Below are 19764 nucleotides of genomic sequence, written 5' to 3' on the forward strand. Positions count from 1 at the left end.
TTTCGGAGCCACGCAGCAGAGTGACGGCAGGGGGGCAGGAGGCTCTATCTGCCCACGGAGACCCCCCTCTAAACCCCCCCCCCCCCCCCCCCCCCCCCAAAAGCCCACTTCTCCTGTCAATCACACTGGCTCTGACTTTGACTAAGTTCTTCTGCCCGAGGAAAAGCTGAATACACTGTTCTGATGATGACACTGTTCTGATGATGACACTGTTCTGATGATGATGACACTGTTGTGATGATGACACTGTTGTGATGATGACACTGTTCTGATGATGACACTGTTCTGATGATGACACTGTTGTGATGATGATGACACTGTTCTGATGATGACACTGTTCTGATGATGACACTGTTCTGATGATGACACTGTTGTGATGATGATGACACTGTTCTGATGATGACACTGTTGTGATGATGACACTGTTCTGATGATGATGACACTGTTCTGATGATGACACTGTTCTGATGATGATGACACTGTTCTGATGATGACACTGTTCTGATGATGATGACACTGTTCTGATGATGACACTGTTCTGATGATGATGACACTGTTGTGATGATGACACTGTTGTGATGATGATGACACTGTTCTGATGATGATGACACTGTTCTGATGATGACACTGTTCTGATGATGATGACACTGTTCTGATGATGACACTGTTCTGATGATGATGACACTGTTGTGATGATGACACTGTTGTGATGATGACACTGTTCTGATGATGATGACACTGTTCTGATGATGACACTGTTGTGATGATGATGACACTGTTCTGATGATGACACTGTTCTGATGATGACACTGTTGTGATGATGACACTGTTGTGATGATGACACTGTTCTGATGATGATGACACTGTTCTGATGATGACACTGTTCTGATGATGATGACACTGTTGTGATGATGACACTGTTCTGATGATGATGACACTGTTCTGATGATGATGACACTGTTCTGATGATGACACTGTTCTGATGATGACACTGTTGTGATGATGACACTGTTCTGATGATGACACTGTTCTGATGATGACACTGTTCTGATGATGATGACACTGTTGTGATGATGACACTGTTCTGATGATGATGACACTGTTCTGATGATGACACTGTTCTGATGATGATGACACTGTTCTGATGATGACACTGTTCTGATGACGACACTGTTCTGCACTTCTGCCAAAGTATCTGCGTCAGACGTGAAGGCCCAAACCCTATGCACCCCTAACCCCTTGGCCCCTCCCCCTTACCCATCCCCCTTGGCCCCTCCCCCTTACCCCTACCTTTTAAAGGACACCTCATAGATATAAACACTTTCCTCATATAATTTCACTTTTTCTTTGTCATTATTTTACTGGTTGAGTTCCAGTTCAGATCATATTGGTCTGAATGTGGAACCTGAACTCAAAATGACTTTGACGTCCCTGCTGTAGGCGCATAAATGAGGCTCAGATCTTAATCGGCGGTGAAATAGTCATTAGATAACATTAGTTTGGGTCCGGTCGATCGTCTCGATAGCGGCTCCAGCAGACGTGAAGGATTGGAAATAAAAGGCTCCCTTTAAACAAACTGAGTCCAATCATTATTTCTTATTTGCGTTGGTTCAGTGATTCGGCGTTCTGTCTTTTATGGAGGGAACATGAACCTGACACAAACCTGTGATAATTCTTTCCTAATTTCTGCCTCCGTAGTTTATTTCTTTATGTGTAAAGGTGGGGGGGGGGGGTGTTGAGTGACAGTTGTGTGATTAGGTCGGGGGACGTCATGGCAGGTCAGTGTCTCTCATCAGCCTGAGAGACGAGTACCCCTGTCAGACGGGGGGGGAGGGTACAGGCAGAATGAAAACATTGACTACTGGGATGACGATGACGTGGCAGTGATGGGTCTGTGCTTGGTGATAGTATCAGGTGAAAAACAGGCTGTTGCTCTGTATAATACTGGATGTTTTTTCTGTGTCGTGCCTTCAGGCCAAAGAATAAAAACCACATCTAAATAACTACATGTTTTGTATTTTCTTTTTTTTTTTCTCTCAGGTCAAGCATCACCTGGAATCCAAGCGAGGCTGACAGAGGGAGGTGAAGTGGGAAGCATGAGTGAGTCCTGTTCCTGTTCTGCATATGTCATGTGTTTTTAAGGCTTCTGCTCCGTCTGGACCTGACACTGACACACAGGTTCTTTTCAGGGTTAGGGGGGGGTTCAGATAAATGCACCCCTGTGTACCTATTAGGGACGTAATGATATGAAAATTTTCATATCATGGTTATTGTGACGAAAATTATCGCAGTTATCATTATTATAGCAGTATTATTGAAATTGTGCTGAAAATGTTCAAAAAGTACTGATACTGAAATAATTTAACCAAGCTGTATTAAAAAATAAATTAATTAATTAATTAAAGAAAAAAATAAAATAATTGGCACAATGTCCCTTCTGTGTCAGAAACATTCAAATATTTACCCTTAGTGGTCTGAGTCTATTCTGTCTGTTTTTCAGTCCTTTTGATTTGGCCTTTATATACTATAGAAACAAATGTTTACTATACCCATGTTTGGGATCTGTTTTTTCAGCACAACTTCATCTATATCATCTGTCTATTATTTTTTCACTTTAGCCTACTATAAAAATACAAAAGGACAGAAAACACAAATAAAAAAAATAAAATCCGATTTGAAAAATGTGTATACTTTATTGCATAAATAACACACAGATGCTTAATGAACCTTTTCAAAGACTTTAAAAGTGAATATTGGTTCCAACTAGGGATGTAACGATTACCGGTATAACGATAAACCACAGTAAAATTGCAGATGGTTAGTATTACTGTTTAAATTCTAATTATCATGATAACTGTGTTTGATTACCGCACTTTGAGGGGAAAAACCCTATGGAAAGATCTGCTTTTATGTCAAATATTTAGTTTTAATTTATTACAGTTTTAATTTTCTATACCTAATATTTGGAACCAATATTCACTTTTAAAGTCTGTGAAAAGGTTCATTAAGCATCTGTGTGTTATTTATGCAATAAATTATAAACATTTTTCAAATATTCAAATTTTATATTTTTTGTTTTTGTGTTTTTTGTCCTTTAATGTTTTTATAGTCGGTTAAAGTGAAAAAATAATAGACAGATGATCTAGATGAAGTTGTGCTGAAAAAACAGATCCCAAACATGGGTATAGTAAACATTTGTTTCTATAGTATATAAAGGCCAAATCAAAAGGACTGAAAAATGGATAAAATAGACTCAGACCACTAAGGGTTAATATTTGAATGTTTCTGACACAGAAGGGACATTGGGACTATTATTTTATTTTATTGTTATTATGATTTTTTTTTTAAATACAACTTGGTTAAATTATTTCAGTGTGTGTATATCAGTACTTTTTGAACATTTTGAGCACAATTTCAATAATACCGTAATAATAATGAGAACTGTGATAATTTTGGTCACAGTAACCGTGATATGAAATTTTCATATCCCTAGTTCCAAATATTAGGTATATAAAATTAGAATTGTATTAAATTAAAACTATACTCAAATATTCAACATAAAAGCAGATCTGTACATAGGGTTTTTTCCCCTAAAAGTGCGGTAATCAAACACGGTTATCATGAGAATTAGAATTTAAGCGGTAATACTAACCGTCTGCAATTTTACCACCGTTTATCGTTATACTGGTAATCGTTCCATCCCTCGTACCTATGGGACTGTCCCTGAAAATGTCCCCTTTTGCAGCTCAGGGGGCCGGACCAGGGCTTAACCCGGGGGTCACAGTGTATCTACTGTCACATCTGGGTCTGTTTTCAAGGCTGAGTTTAAGCTCGTTCCCTGGATCGGAACAACAAAAGCCTCATGAGCCCCATAGGTAGGGTTAGCCTCATGAAGGATTTATGGAAGAGAAAGATTTCCAAAAGTATTAAGAGAAGTTTACCAACAAATTCACCCTTAAAGACCCAAACATCCACTGATCAGAACTGTTTAATACATGGAAATAATTGGTGTAAAATACAGTTCTTCATCTTTTCATGGTCATCAGATATGACCATATTTGGACACTCAGAAGCTCTGTAGTTACCGTGGAAACACGTCATCTTCTACAGCATTGACTCACCAGTAAAATGTTGGGTCAGTAGTTGCTTTTCCATTGACCCTCAAATTATGCGAATATGGCTTGTGTGTAAAAATTTGCCTAATGGAAAAATTTTGCCCAATGTCTTGTTTTTCGATTAAAAGTTTTTGCGCTGGCAAGAGGTGGTTTTTCAGGCGTAGCACAAATGGTATATCACGTAAAACTACAATGGAAAGACCTTTTTTCGCAACTAGAGTCCTGTGAATAAAAAAAAAAACAAACAAAAAAAAACGAATGTTGACAAACGTTAGAACAAGAGAAGAAGAGTTTGTATGTGTGGACACACCTGGAAACTGAATAATTTTATAATTTAGTTGAGATAAAGGGGTAATATATCCTACTATAATGGACGTTCTACGCGTGTGTCCGGTGCGTGTTTGTCCGATCGAAGTCCCATCGATGTTGCAGCACAGGTGGGCGTTTGTTGGGATTTTCCTCAGCCTTCATAGGCCTGATTGCCGCCAAACTCACCAGATGAATAGAAACATTCCCGACTATCTACTAGGCACAATTTAATGTCCGTATTCAAATGTTGTGAGGTATGCTGGGAGATTTTATCTGTCCTGACTCGCTCAGCCAGGCACGAGAGGTGTGACGTTCGCGGACGAGTCCAGTCTTTTGAACCGCTCTGTTCAGTGAATGATAACAACCGATTAGTTTACGAGTTGTTCTTCTCTTCAGATCCCCCACACTGCCTTCATGCTTCACCTGTGTGTCCATGAGTCTGAGTTGGCCACGCCCCCTTCACCTGAACCACTAATGACATCTACCAGTTTGAGTTGTCCCAGCACAACACAGGCACCTGAACGCAACTACGTGTGCAGGGGAGGAGTTATCAGCTAATTTAGGGGAGGAGTTATCAGCTAATTTAGGGGAGGAGTTATCAGCTAATTTAGGGGAGGAGTTATCAGTGACAGTCCGACTGGACTGAACACATTTCCTGCTGGATCCAGGAGGAGCGACTGAAAAAAGAGATGTGGGATTAACTGCAGGAGCATCTGCTTCCTATAAATATATGCATTCATGTGATGGAAAAGATGGGCCCTGGTGGACCCCGGCCTGGCCCCGGTGGACCCTGGCCTGGCCCTGGTGGACCCCATCCTCCCCACAGTCCTGGTCTTCAGTCCCTGTCTGCTGTTCTACTCTATGCCACGGGGCGTGAAACGCGCTCAAAATCAGTTTCCTTTTACATATTTGAAGGTTTTTCAAAAAAGTAACGTAATAATTACTTTCCCCAGTAACTAATTACATTTATGATGGAGTAACTCTGTTACTAATTCAATTCTTTTTAATGGAAAAGTAATTAGTAACTATAACTAATAACTCTTTAGAAGGAATTTGCCCAGCACTGGTGGTTCTGCTGCCGTTGGTGACATTGCTCCTCCTCCCAGCCCATGCTCCAGTGTGCAGGCTGCAGTTCACTACCGCTGGATGAATGAATACTGGACAGACCAAACACAGACATGTTGGCTCTAATTCTTACCTGCACAATGCAGGATTAAATGGTAGTTTACAAATGGACAGTGGTGGCAGACAACTTCTACTTATCATGCTATCGTACAATGGCACCACGGGTACAATGCGCTAGTAGTAAATAACATACAGAAAATGCAGGATAAAATGAACAAAATGAGTGGGTCAAAATGGGTCATATCTGACTGAAATGATGACACTGTATTTTACACCAATTATTGTCGAGTATTGATCGGATTATTGGATCAGCAGGTATTGAACAGTTTAGATCAGTGGATGTTTGTTTACGGGTTAAAAACACGTATGTCAGACTCGTCCTGTAAATGTACTTTTCTTCCTGCTCTCAGTGTTTTTCTTGCTAAAGCTGCAGTGCTGGCTGTTTTCACTGAAGTCCCAATAACACTATGTTTGTTCCCCCCTCCCCCTAAAGACCTTTAATCCCCCCCCTCTCTTGAAACTGGGGGCTTTATCTGCTATTGTGTGTTTCATGTTTGTCCTCCTCTTGCATGCTTCCTATTTATTTTTGCATATTTGACTGTTCTATCACAGTCCAGACACTGTCAAACAGGCTCCATGTTACATCCAAAAATGCTAAAACTGGACTGATGCTCTTTGTATTTACTCTCACATTTGCATCTTTTCTGAAATGCTCAGAGTTGATATCGTTTCTGTTTTGAGTTTTAGAGGCTTGTGCCAACCCCATCTTTCCCTCCGACCCCGATTAAACCTGCATTTCGATGGGATTGTTTTGTGTCGTGAACACCCAAAGGAGTAACCTATCAGAGCTTTTGCTGGAGGATGTTATAAATGGAAATTTACATTATGTTCCGTCAGCTTTGTCAACGGGAATGGGTGATATGTGTTCCCAAAACGCAGCGTTTAAGCGTTAACGCATGTTAAAAAAAAGAAGTCTTTCTGTAAGTCGCTGGATTTACAGTCGGACGATGCAAACAGGACGCTGGAATTAAAGTGATGTTTTCCACGCAACTAAAAAACATACCTTTAGCCAAGAATTAGAAACATTTCCATTGGGGGGTTTAAATGTTTGTGTGGTTTTAAACTGCAACGTTGCGTTTGAGGACACGTCTGTTGATGACGGAACACACATCACTTGTTCAGTTGCAAAGACAGATAAAGGAATCTCTAAATTTTACATTTACAAGATCCTGCATCGAAGGCGTTGTCAGTTACTCTTTCTGGGCACCGCAGGTTCGTGCAGCGCAGATGTTAAGGAAAATCGCAACTTGGACAACCTCTTCTCCAAAGAGGGGGTGGCAGCTGAGGCTGTCCACGTGCCCAATGGGAACGCTGGGGGTGGGAGGAAACGCCCCTTAGAGGAGGGCAATAACGGGCACGTGCATTCCAAGTACAGGCCCAAGAAGCGCAAGAAAGCGCCGGGGCCCGTCCTGCCCAAAAACGCCCTCATGCAGCTGAACGAGATCAAGCCGGGCCTCCAGTACAAACTCCTGTCGCAGACCGGCCCTGTCCACGCGCCCGTCTTCGCCATGACGGTGGAGGTCAACGGGCAGCTCTTCGAGGGCTCAGGTCCCACCAAGAAGAAAGCCAAGCTCAGCGCGGCCGAGAAGGCCCTACGCTCGTTTGTCCAGTTCCCCAATGCGTCCGAAGCCCACATGGCCATGGGCCGGACCCTGGCGGTGCACACGGACTTCACCTCCGACCACGCCGACTTCCCGGACGTGCTCTTCAACGCCTTCGAGACGTCGGCGCCGGTCGACGACCCTTTCTATCTGACCTCCAACGGTAACGGCTCTTTCGGTCCACTGGGGATCGAGTACCCGTTGCTCCCTTCGCCGCTGCCAAACCCGATCCAGGTCCCCTTACCCCCCTCGGCGCCCTCGGCCGCCTCCGTCCCCTCCCCCGCCGGTGGAAAGAACCCGGTCATGATCCTGAACGAGCTGCGGCCGGGCCTCAAGTACGACTTTGTGTCTGAGAGCGGCGAGAGCCACGCCAAGAACTTCGTCATGTCTGTGACGGTCGACGCCCAGCGCTTCCAGGGTTCGGGTCGAAACAAGAAGCTGGCGAAGGCGCGCGCGGCCCAGGCGGCGCTGTCGGCCCTGTTCAACATGCAGCTGGACCAGGCCCCGTCCAGGCAGCCCATCCCCAGGGAAGGACTGCAGCTGCACCTGCCGCAGGTACGCACCCACAACAACACACACACACACACACACACACACACACACACACACACACACACTGGGTTCATTATGGGATGGAAACACTGATCACATGATGTTGATGAATGCACCTGCAGCCGTTCTGCTTTATTCAACTGTTTACTCCGTTTTATTCTGTGCTTTTGTGTAGGTTGAATATAAACAATACAATAAAAGACTATTATACTGGTGTCAGGGACAGTCAGAAGTAGAAACAAAAAGCAGTTTTTCTTTTAAAACTCAAAATGATGAATAAATAGTGGAACAGCCGAACAAGTTAGAGTGGAATTTTTTCTTTTTGCTTTCATGTTTAACCCATAAACACCAAGAGCTGCTTTAATGTCAGTTCCCAAATGAGTTTTTTCTCCATATTTAACCTGTTTTAAGTGATTTATCACCATTTATTACCTCCGCCAAGGAGGTTATGTTTTTGCCAGGGTTTGTTTGTTTGTCTGTCCGTTAGTGTGCAACATAACTCAAAAAGTTATGGACAGATTTTGATGAAATTTTCAGGGTTTGTTGGAAATGGGATAAGGAAGAAATGATTAAATTTTGGTGGTGATCGGGGGTGGGGGGGGCCAACGGGGGGGCCACGGATCAGCCTTGGCGGAGGTCTGCGCTCTCCGAGTGCTTCTAGTTACAAAATTATTCTCCTTATTTTGCGTTTTGTTTTTTTTTTTTGTCAGTGTAAATTATGTCTATCTATTCATCCATCCATTCATCCATCCATCCATTTTCTTCCGCTTATCCAGAGCCGGGTTGTGGGGGCAACAGTCTAAGCAGGGATGCCCAGACTTCCCTCTCCCCAGACTCCTCCTCCAGCTCTTCCGGGGGGACCTTGAGGTGTTCCCAGACCAGCCCAGTGCAGTGAAAGTGAAACTAAAGAGGCTTTATTAATTCCTCTATTGCAGCGTTCCTACTACGTGGAACCAGTTCGACTCGGCTCAGCTCGGCTCCCATTGTTGTGCACCTCATTTCCTTTCCCCTACCTTCATAAACTTGTATTTGAGGGGGTACAACGTTTGTTGCCTGCACTGGAACTGGGCTCGGCGTTCACTCTGCTACATTCACAACCGCCGCTAAGTAGCGTATCAAATACGTGACATTCCTGTAAATGAATCACATTCTATGGACAAATGTTTGAGCAGATTGGAGGGATTCCATCCTTTTGAAGAAATGGAAGTTTTGACAGTGTTAAAAGTGGACCTGGTGTGGTCTGTTTAGACCGTTTCTGCCTCAACACCATGTTGGCTACGTTCTGACCAAAACAATGCGGCGTACGTGTGACGTCATCATGCAACGAAAGCAGAATCGTTAAGCGAGCAGGCAAACGATTCCAAGGAATCCAGCTACTGGGATCCAGTTCTCAAAAAGAACCGGTTCTCGATTCCCATTCTTATTGGTGACTGAGCTCCTCCCCCTATCCCTCTTTGTGCGCCCAGCCACCTTACGGAGGAAACTCATTTCGACCGCTTGTATCCGGGATCTTGTCCTTTCAGTCCAGACCCAAAGCTCATGACCATAGGTGAGGGTAGGAATGTAGATTGACCAGTAAATCCAGAGCTTCTCCTCTCGGCTCAGCTCCTTCTTCACCACGACAGACCGGTACAGCGACTGCATCACTGCAGACGCTGCACCGATCTGTCTGTCAATCTCACGCTCCATCCTTCCCTCACTGTGAACCAGACCCTGAGATACTTGAACTCCTCCACTTGGGGCAAAGACTCCCCACCGACCCGGAGAGGGCAGACCACCTTTTTCCGGTCCAGAACCATGGCCTCGGATTTGGAGGTGCTGATCCTCATCCCACTCGCTTCACACTCGGCTGCAAACCGCCCCAGGGCACGCTGAAGGTCCAGGTTCAATGAGGCCAACAGGACAACGTCATCTGCAAAAAGCAGAGATGAAATCCTGTGGTCCCCAGACCGGACCCCCTCCGGCCCCTGGCTGCGCCTAGAAATTCTGTCCATAAAAATTATGAACAGAACCGGTGACAAAGGGCAGCCCTGCCGGAGTCCAACATGCACCTGGAACAGGTCTGACTTACTGCCAGCAATGCGAACCAGACTCCTGCTTCGGTCATACAAGGACCGGACTGCCCTTAGCAAAGGGCCCCGGACCACATACTCCCGAAGCACCCCCCACAGGATACCACAAGGGACATGGTCGAATGCCTTCTCCAAATCCACAAAACACATGTAGACTGGTTGGGCGAACTCCCATGAACCCTCAAGCACCTGATGGAGAGTATAGAGCTGGTCCAGTGTTCCACAACCAGGACGAAAACCGCTTTGTTCCTCCTGGACTTGAGGTTGGACTATCAGTCGGATCCTCCTCTCCAGTACCTGGAATAGACTTTCCCCGGGAGGCTGAGGATGTGCTCCCCCTATGGTTGGAGCACATCCTCTGGTCCCCCTTCTTAAAAAGGGGGACCACCACCCCGGTCTGCCAATCCAGAGATACTGTCCCCGACCGCCACGCAATGTTACAGAGACGTGTCAGCCAAGACAGTCCTGCACATCCAGAGACTTAAGGTGCTCAGGGCGACCCTCATCCACCCCTGGTGCTCTGCCACCGAGGAGCTTGCCAACCACCTGGGTGACTTCAGCTTGGGTGATGGACCAGTCCACCTCTGAGACCTCAGCCTCTGCTTCCTCCATGGAAGACGTGACAGCGGGATTGAGGAGATCCTCGAAGTATTCCTTCCACCGTCCGACAACATCCCCAGTCGAGGTCAGCAGCTCCTCCCACTTCCACTGTAAACAGTGTTGGTGGTGCCCTCCTTTCCCCTCCTGAGTCGGCGGACGGTTTGCCAGAATTTCCTCGAGGCCGACTGATAGTCTTCCTCCATGGCCTCCCCAAACTCCACCCAGACCCCAGTTTTTGCCTCCACAACCGCTCGGGCTGCAGCACACCTGGCCTGCTGGTACCCATCAGCTGCCTCTGGAGTCCCATGGGCCAACAAGGCTCCATAAGACTGTAGTCTATCATCTCCAAAAAGTGGGGAAAATATTCAAAAATTCATAATAAATGCATTAAAGACATTTTCAGGGGTTTTCTGTCCGCTTGTACCGAAGTGAAAAACCTCGCTCTCACTCTCTTTCTCTTGCTCTCTCTCTCGTTCTTTCTCACTTACTCTCTTCCACTCACTCACACACACAGACACACACTCACACACTCACACACTCACACACACACACTCACACACACACTTACACACACACACACACACACACACACACACTCACACACACACTCACACACACACTTACACACACACACACTCACACACACACACACACACTCACACACTCACACACACACACACACACACTCACACACACACTTACACACACACACACACACACACACACACTCCCACACACACTTACACACACACACACACACACTCACACACACACTTACACACACACACACTCACACACACACACTCACACACACACACACACACTCACACACACACACACGGTCGCCTGAACAGTTTGTTAAAACTGAAAATGTGCCGAACTGAAAACGTTGCGTACCGTTCCAGACCTAATGAATACACTTCAAATACTGACGACCAGAACAAGTTGGACTTAAACCGAACCAAACAGAGTTAACCAGAGTTGAGCAGCAGGTGTTTGTCTCCATGTGTCACAAACAGGATTAACTCCTGGGTAGAAAAACAGACACACTCTAATTCCCTTCAGATCCTGTGTTTTTTTTTGTTGGTTGTCGGAGGCCGTTTGTTTGTTTCCACGCGGCTGAAAGACCTTCTTGTCAGATCTGCGAAGTCTCCAAATGTCAGCGTTTGTGACAAAAGTCTGATTAAAGCCGGAGCCGGAGACGACTTCAATCCACTGGAATCTATTTACACATAAACTAATCCGTGCCTGTAATCCCCGAAAGCACCGATAACTGCAGCGCTATCTAAATGAGCATCGAACTGTGAGTGCTGTTCAAACACCGCTGTTCATTAAAGGAAGCGGCGGACGAAGCAGACGATCGGACCGTTGCACGCCGCCTGTCATTCACACCGACGCACAAAAAAACACTTAATTGAAATATTCAGTCGTAGTTTCACTGCAGATAAAACCTTTCATTAGCTTCTCATAGCATGTCCATATTGTTGCCGCCTTCTCATTGACTAATTGTAGAAATGATCTTTATTTTGATCCGTCTGTAGAAAAACAGTTTCCACTCTTCATTTTACTTCACCCTTAGATGCAGAAGTGGGTCCAACTGACCCACTGAGGTCATTTTTATCGCAATATCCTCAGTTTTTGTCCTCTGTAGAGGACAAGAGTTTCACAGCTTTATCGACAAAGAAGAAAAAAAAGAGAGAGACTGGCGACCTGAAAAAAACTGTTTCCAATAAAGGCAATTTAATGGAAAAAAAAAAAAAAGAAAACACTCTCCACTGCAAAGAACATTATAAAAAATTTTTAAAAATGCATCCGGAAAAACTGTTTCCAATAAAGGCAATTTAATGAAAAAATAATAATTATGCTGTCCACTGCAAAGAACATTGTAAAAAATGTATAAAAAAAAAAAATAAAAAAAAATAATAATGATAATAATAATGATAATGATAATAAAAAATGCGCCTGAAAAAACTGTTTCCAGTAAAGACAATTTAATGTAAAAAAAAAAAAAAACGCTGTCCACTGCAAAGAACATTGCATAGAAATTTTAAAAATGCATCTAATAATTTCACATATTACACATGTTGAATTTTGACACACACGCACACACTCATGTTACAGTCCATGTTTTTTTTTAAATAGATCTCGGTCTTTTTTAAATTTTTTTTTACACTGTAAACTTGTATTTTTGTTCAATGGATGCTTTCTTTTTACAGGATGTTTTCTGGTTCTATAACATGTCTAATCATCCCCAGCACTGTCACAAACATCATCCCATGGAGCTTATTAGTTTACTTTTTTATGTCTTTGTAAAACCCTTTCAGTTTAATAAACTTTCCTTTTGTTTTTTTTTTTCCACCGGTCACTCTCAGGTTCTGGCCGACGCCGTTTCTCGTCTGGTCGTGGACAAATTCAGCGAGCTGACCGACAACTTCACGTCTCCACACGCCAGGCGGAAAGTTTTGGCAGGTGTTGTCATGACAACAGGTAGATGGCCCTTCCCTGGAGTGTGTTTGATTGTATGTTGTGTTTTCAGTTTGATGTTTAGAATGTTACTTTTTTTAATTTCAGGTACAGATGTGAAGGAGGCCCAGGTGATCTGTGTGTCCACTGGGACCAAATGCATTAACGGTGAATACATGAGCGACAGAGGGTTAGCTCTGAACGACTGCCACGCTGAGATCGTAGCACGACGCTCACTCATCAGGTTCCTGTACTCACAACTGGAACACTTCCTAAGGTGAGAGAGAGAGAGAAAGTGAGTGAGTGAGAGAGAGAGAGAGAGAGAGAAAGTGAGTGAGAGAAAGAAAGAGCAAGAGAAAGCGTGTGAGTGAGAGAGAGAGAAAGTGAGACAGAGAGAGTGAGAGAGAGAGAGAGAGTGAGTGAGTGAGACAGAGAGAGAGAGAAAGCGAGAGAGACCAAGAGAGAGTGACAGAAAGAGAGAGAAAGTGAGAGAGAGAGAGAGAGAGAGAGAAAGCAAAGACGCTAAACTCTTATTAAAAGGCAGAAAATAGTTCAAATTGTGCTGAACTTTCTTTAGACATTTCAGGTTCATATTTGTTCAGGTTTTTCACATTTTATTGTTTCAGGATAGTTTGTAAATGTAAATATTTTCATAATTTAATGTTATTTTTTGCTCTAAAACAAAGACAAAAAATTTGAAGTTGTCTATTTATAGACATAATGTAATATTATTTTCACATGAAACTGAGAAGAAAATCTGCAGTCCTTCTTTTTTGTCGGTTCTTTTATTTCAGATCATATTGGTCTGTATGTGGAACCTGAACTAAAATGAATGTGTGGGATTTTCGCACTTTGTAAATTCATCCCAGGGGCCGGATTGGATCCTTGGGCTGGACGCATTTGGGCCCCAGGACGCATGTTTGAGAGCCCTGGTGTAGTGGATAATGTTCTTAGTTTAACCCCAGATATATTATGGTCTGTCAATATTATAGAAAAAGAAGTCAGAATGCTGGGATTAAAGTCAAAATTCTGAGATTAAAATCAGAATTCACCCTTTTTTTTCAGAATTCTGACTTTAATCTCAGAATAATATTAAAAAAACATATTTAAAATGGTCAGAATTCTGAGAAAAAAAGTCAGAATTCTGAAAAAGAAAAAGAAAAAAAAACTCAGAATTTCGAGATTAAAATCAGAATTCACACTTTTTTCCTCAGGATTATGACTTTAATCTCAAAACAATAATAATAAAAAAAAATTCAAACAGAATTCTGAGAAAAAAGTTAGAATTCTGAGATTAAAGTCAGAATTCACACTTTTTTTCCCTCAGAATTCTGACTTTATTCACAGAACAATAATATAAAAAATAATAAATTAACAGTCAGAATTCTGAGAAAAAAGTCAGAATTTCCACTTTTTTTCTCAGAATTCTGACTATAATCTTTGAATTCCGAGTTTAATCTCAGAGCAATAATTAAAAAAAAACTATTAGAAAGTCAGAATTCACACTTTTCTTCTCAGAATTATGACTATAATCTCAGAATAATATAAAAAAAAAAGTTTAAAACAGTCAGAATTCTGAGAAAAAAAAACCTCAGAATTTTGAGATGAAAGTCAGAATTCACTCTTGTTTTTTTCTCAGAATTATGACTTTAATCTCAGAACAATAATTTGTATTTTTTTTAAAACTGTTTGTCCCTGCAGTAACACCGAGGAAGAACACCAGAAGTCCATCTTCAGCAGGTGTGACAGCAGAGCTGGTTTTGTCCTGAAGGAAAACGTCCAGTTCCATCTTTACATCAGTACGTCCCCCTGTGGAGACGCCCGCATATTCTCCCCACACGAGGCCGGAGTGGAGGGTGAGTGGAATAAACACCAGAGACGTTCAGGGGAAACGTGGAAAAACAGATACTGTGTCCAAGTCAGGTTAGTTCAGGTTCCACATTCAGCCCAAGATGATCTGAAGTGGATCAGAAATAAAGTCAACTTCAAATGTTTTATGTCTGACTTCTATGATTTAGAGTGAAAAAAAGTAAAATTATATTTTGAAAATGTTTACATCTGAAAACTATCCTTAAAAAATAACATGAACAACAGGACATTTTTAAAGAAAAAATAAGGACAATTTTAATATTCTGTCTGTTTTTTCAGGTGATAAGATAAAATAAGACAAGATAGGACAAGAAAAAAGTCAGAATTTTGAGGAAAAAAGTAAATATTCTGAGATTGGAGTCAGAATTCTAACTTTTTTCCCTCAGAATTCTGACTTTAATCTCAGAACAATAATAAAAAAAAAAATTAAAACAGAATTCTGAAAAAAGTCAGAATTCTGAGAAAAAAGTCAGAATTCAGACTTTTTTTCCCTCAGAATTCTGACTTTAATCTCAGAACAATAATAAAAAAAAAATTAAAACAGAATTCTGAAAAAAGTCAGAATTCTGAGAAAAAAGTCAGAATTCAGACTTTTTTTCCCTCAGAATTCTGACTTTAATCTCAGAACAATAATGAAAAAAAAAAAAAAAAAATCATGCTAAAATGAACCCCTTTTGAATTCTGACCTAAAACAGACAGTGAAAACTAATCTGATCTTAAATATGATGCCATGTACAGAGTGTAGAATGTATAGAATGTGCTCACCTGGGGCCTCATGTATACAGACTTGTGTGGATTTCATATGTAAAGCTGGCGTACGCTTAAATCCAGAAAAATCCGTACACATAAAAAAATCCAGATGAATAAAACTGAGCGTACGCCCAAATCTAAGCGCACTTCCTTTATTCATCCCAATCAGCTGGAACTGAGCGCAGTCTGGGTTGAGTTTTTCAGACCAGGGGGGCAGATGTGGTCTAAGTGGTACCGGTCTGGGTTGAGTTTTTCAGACCAGGGGGGCGGATGTGGTCTAAGTGATACCAGTCTGGGTTGTGTTTTTCAGACCAGGGGGGCGGATGTGGTCTAAGTGGTACCAGTCTGGGTTGTGTTTTTCAGACCAGGGGGGACAGATGTGGTCTAAGTGGTACCGGTCTGGGTTGTGTTTTTCAGACCAGGGGGGACAGATGTGGTCTAAGTGATACCGGTCTGGGTTGTGTTTTTCAGACCAGGGGGGACAGATGTAGTCTAAGTGGTACCGGTCTGGGTTGTGTTTTTCAGACCAGGGGGGACAGATGTGGTCTAAGTGGTACCGGTCTGGGTTGTGTTTTTCAGACCAGGGGGGGCAGATGTGGTCTAAGTGGTACCGGTCTGGGTTGTGTTTTTCAGACCAGGGGGGCGGATGTGGTCTAAGTGGTACCGGTCTGGGTTGTGTTTTTCAGACCAGGGGGGCGGATGTGGTCTAAGTGGTACCGGTCTGGGTTGTGTTTTTCAGACCAGGGGGGCGGATGTGGTCTAAGTGGTACCGGTCTGGGTTGTGTTTTTCAGACCAGGGGGGCGGATGTGGTCTAAGTGGTACCGGTCCTGGGTTGTGTTTTTCAGACCAGGGGGGCGGATGTGGTCTAAGTGGTACCGGTCTGGGTTGTGTTTTTCAGACCAGGGTGGCGGATGTGGTCTAAGTGGTACCGGTCTGGGTTGTGTTTTCAGACCAGGGGGGCGGATGTGGTCTAAGTGGTACCGGTCTGGGTTGTGTTTTTCAGACCAGGGGGGACAGATGTAGTCTAAGTGGTACCGGTCTGGGTTGTGTTTTTCAGACCAGGGGGACCGACACCCCAACAGAAAGGCTCGTGGGCAGCTCCGGACCAAGATCGAGTCTGGGGAGGGAACCATCCCGGTGCGTTCCAGTAACACCATCCAGACCTGGGACGGCGTTCTTCAGGGAGAGAGGCTGCTCACCATGTCCTGCAGCGACAAAATCGCAAGGTTTGTCCTGTACTTTGACCACGTTCACATACAGGAACCAGTTTTACAAATACAGGTCTATACTTATATCTCAACTAAATAAATAATCTCTGGTCCATATTTTAATGGTTTCTAACATGTAAATGGTTCCAGATATCGGTCTAGTTCCTTTTGATCACTGATAGAAGTCATATATGGACTGTGATTGGATGAGTTGAGTTTTCCTCCAGTCAAAGTCCCGCCCACTTGTATAGTTAGATTGATCTGCTTCGTCCAGACCACAGGACTGGAACACAGAGACAGAACCTGATGTCCAGGGTCACTGATTGTGTTTTCGTGGTAGAACCCTCTTTTGCAGATGTGTTAGTCTTCAGGTCTGAACCCTTGTTGGTCTTCAGGTCTGAACCCTTGTTGGTCTTCAGGTCTGAACCCTTGTTGGTCTTCAGGTCTGAACCCTTGTTGGTCTTCTGGTCTGAACCTTGGACTCTGTTCTCCAGGTGGAACGTGGTTGGATTCCAGGGTTCTCTGATGAGCTACTTCTCGGAGCCGGTCTACTTCTCCAGTATCATCCTGGGCAGCCTGTACCACGCAGACCACCTGAGCAGAGCCATGTACCAGCGGATCACCGACGTGGAGGACCTGCCTCCGTCCTTCAGCCTGAACAGACCCCTCCTCAGCGGTGAGGACGTCTACAGTGCAGCGGTTCAGCGCTCACTTCTTCTCACCGTTCACTTCTAAAGTCTGAAGACCCTCTGTTTGCACCTCCTGCAGGAATCAGTAACGCAGAAGCCCGTCAGCCCGGAAAAGCGCCCAACTTCAGCGTCAACTGGACCGTAGGAGACCAGGCCCTGGAGGTCATCAACGCCACCACGGGCAAAGACGACCTGGGACGACCCTCCAGGCTCTGCAAGCACGCCCTGTACAGCCGATGGATGCGCCTGCACTCCAAGGTAACGGCACGCCAACAACAAGACACGCCAACAACAAGACACGCCAACAACAAGACACGCCAACACTACAGCACACCAACAACACGCCAACACCACGGCACGCAAATGACAAAACATACCAATGCTGCGGCACGCCAACGTCACGACACACCAACACCACAACACGCCATTGCCACAGCAGGCCAACTTCATCAGAATCTGACAGTAGATTGAGGATTAAAAGAGAGCAGCACATGATGTTAGTTTTTATAGTTTATCCTCCTTCTCTTTTCCACCCCATTCTTAAATGCCACTTTGTTTTGTTTGTTTAATTTCCTACTTAAATCATTCTGTTTCTATTTTTATACGTCTTAAATTGTGGATCAGACTTCCTTTGTTCGTGGAAACTGTTTCTATTGAACACATGATGATAAAAGGCTTTGAATCTTAAATGACCTGCGGTAAATATACTAGTAGACTCCGCCCACCTGGTTCCGAGTCTCCCTTAGATGTTGGTCTGTCCGGTCTTATCTGGACCTGACTGTCCTCTGTCCTCGTCCCACAGCTGTCGTCCACTCTGCGGATCCGGACGTCCAGCCCCAGCAGCTACCACGAGGCCAAGCAGGCGGCGCTGGAGTACCACGCCGCCAAACAGACGCTGTTCCGAGCCTTTCACAAAGCCGGCCTGGGCGCCTGGGTCAAGAAACCCATAGAGCAGGACCAGTTTGCACTGACCACCTGAGCCGGTCCAGGTCCGGACCTGTCGGACGCTGGCTTTACTGTGTCACACTCTGTCGGTGGAAGCGTTACCTTCAGGTCCGTCAGGTGATGATGTGGGATGTTTGTGGGAAGGAGGAGCCACCGAATCCAGATGTCAAACCCACGGAGTCTACGTCCCACCTTCAGTTTCTAGCCTCATGCCAGCAGCGCACACAGAAGATTATTATTAACCCTTAGATGCACCAGGGTCTGGACCCCCCACTCATCCGTAAGGGGTCAAATGCCGCATTTCCACTACGTGGTACCGGTTTGACTTGACTCGACTTGGCCTTTTTGTGTTTCCATTACAAAAAGGACCTGGAATCTGGTACTTGGTACTAGTTTTTTGGTCCCCAAGACTGGGGACCAGATAGTAAAAGGTGACATGTAAACACTGCAGACCACTGATTGGTCAGACAGTCGTCTCTATGCCCCGCCCTTTTCCAAAAAGCAGATGTGGAAGTTGACAGTAAATCTGTCGGTAGGTGAATGCACATGATGACAGTCTGTAAAACTACACCACAGTCGCTCGAGTTTCAGTCTTTGGTCACTGACATAAAAATTCAGCATGAGCTTGACGAGACAACACGCAACAAATGAGTTTATTAGCAACTGTCTGAGCAGACGACACGGAAGTAATGCACCGCATCGCTATGACAACCAGGTACTGTAAAGTCTGTAGTATCCTGGAATAGAAACAGTCTGCAGGAAGAAGATCCAGTACCCGAGTCGAGTCGAGCCGGTTCCACATAGTGGAAATGCGGCAAAAATGACCCACGTTGAAATTCATGTGGTTTTCTGACCCTTTTGTCACGTTAAAAAGAATCATTTCTATTGTACACTGAACAAAAATATAAACGCACCACTTTTGTTTTTGCTCCCATTTTTCATGAGCTGAACTCAAAGATCTAAAACTTTTTCTATGTACACAAAAGGCCTATTTCTCTCAAATATTGTTCATAAATTTGTCTAAATCTGTGTTAGTGAGCACTTCTCCTTTGTCCTCTGCTGAGATAATCCATCCACCTCACAGGTGTGGCAGATCCAGATGCTGATTAGACAGCAGGATTATTGCACAGGTGTGACTTAGGCTGGCCACAATAAAAGGCCACTCTAAAATGTGCACTTTTACTGTATTGGGTGGTCCAGGGGGGTCAGATAAAACCAGTCAGTATTTGGTGTGACCACCATTTTCCTCACACAGTCTTCTTCATGAATTCTCTGAAACAGCTTTGGAGATGGCTTATGGTAGAGAAATGAACATTCAATTCACAGGCAGAAGCTCTGGTGGAGATTCCTGAAGTCAGCATGACCAGTGCATATTCCCTCAAAACTTGTGACATCTGTGGTATTG

General features: G+C 44.0%; 1 protein-coding gene across 2 annotated transcripts in view; it reads left to right on the top strand.

Moving 5' to 3' along the window:
- LOC115436460 (double-stranded RNA-specific editase 1-like) overlaps window positions 1-18625 on the top strand; it is an 80750-nt gene extending 62125 nt beyond the window's left edge. For both annotated transcript variants that reach the window (XM_030159357.1, XM_030159365.1), the window contains 9 exons: window positions 2041-2100; window positions 6822-7765; window positions 12807-12921; window positions 13006-13174; window positions 14599-14753; window positions 16575-16743; window positions 17220-17401; window positions 17494-17672; window positions 18217-18625. In XM_030159357.1, the coding sequence (XP_030015217.1) occupies window positions 2097-2100; window positions 6822-7765; window positions 12807-12921; window positions 13006-13174; window positions 14599-14753; window positions 16575-16743; window positions 17220-17401; window positions 17494-17672; window positions 18217-18393 (2094 nt within the window). In that variant the 5' untranslated portion in view covers window positions 2041-2096 and the 3' untranslated portion in view covers window positions 18394-18625. The remainder of the gene's footprint in view (window positions 1-2040; window positions 2101-6821; window positions 7766-12806; window positions 12922-13005; window positions 13175-14598; window positions 14754-16574; window positions 16744-17219; window positions 17402-17493; window positions 17673-18216) is intronic.
- Window positions 18626-19764: the final 1139 nt, after the last annotated feature.

Source organism: Sphaeramia orbicularis, chromosome 2 (assembly GCF_902148855.1).
Source record: "Sphaeramia orbicularis chromosome 2, fSphaOr1.1, whole genome shotgun sequence".
NCBI classification, from domain to species: Eukaryota; Metazoa; Chordata; class Actinopteri; order Kurtiformes; family Apogonidae; genus Sphaeramia; species Sphaeramia orbicularis.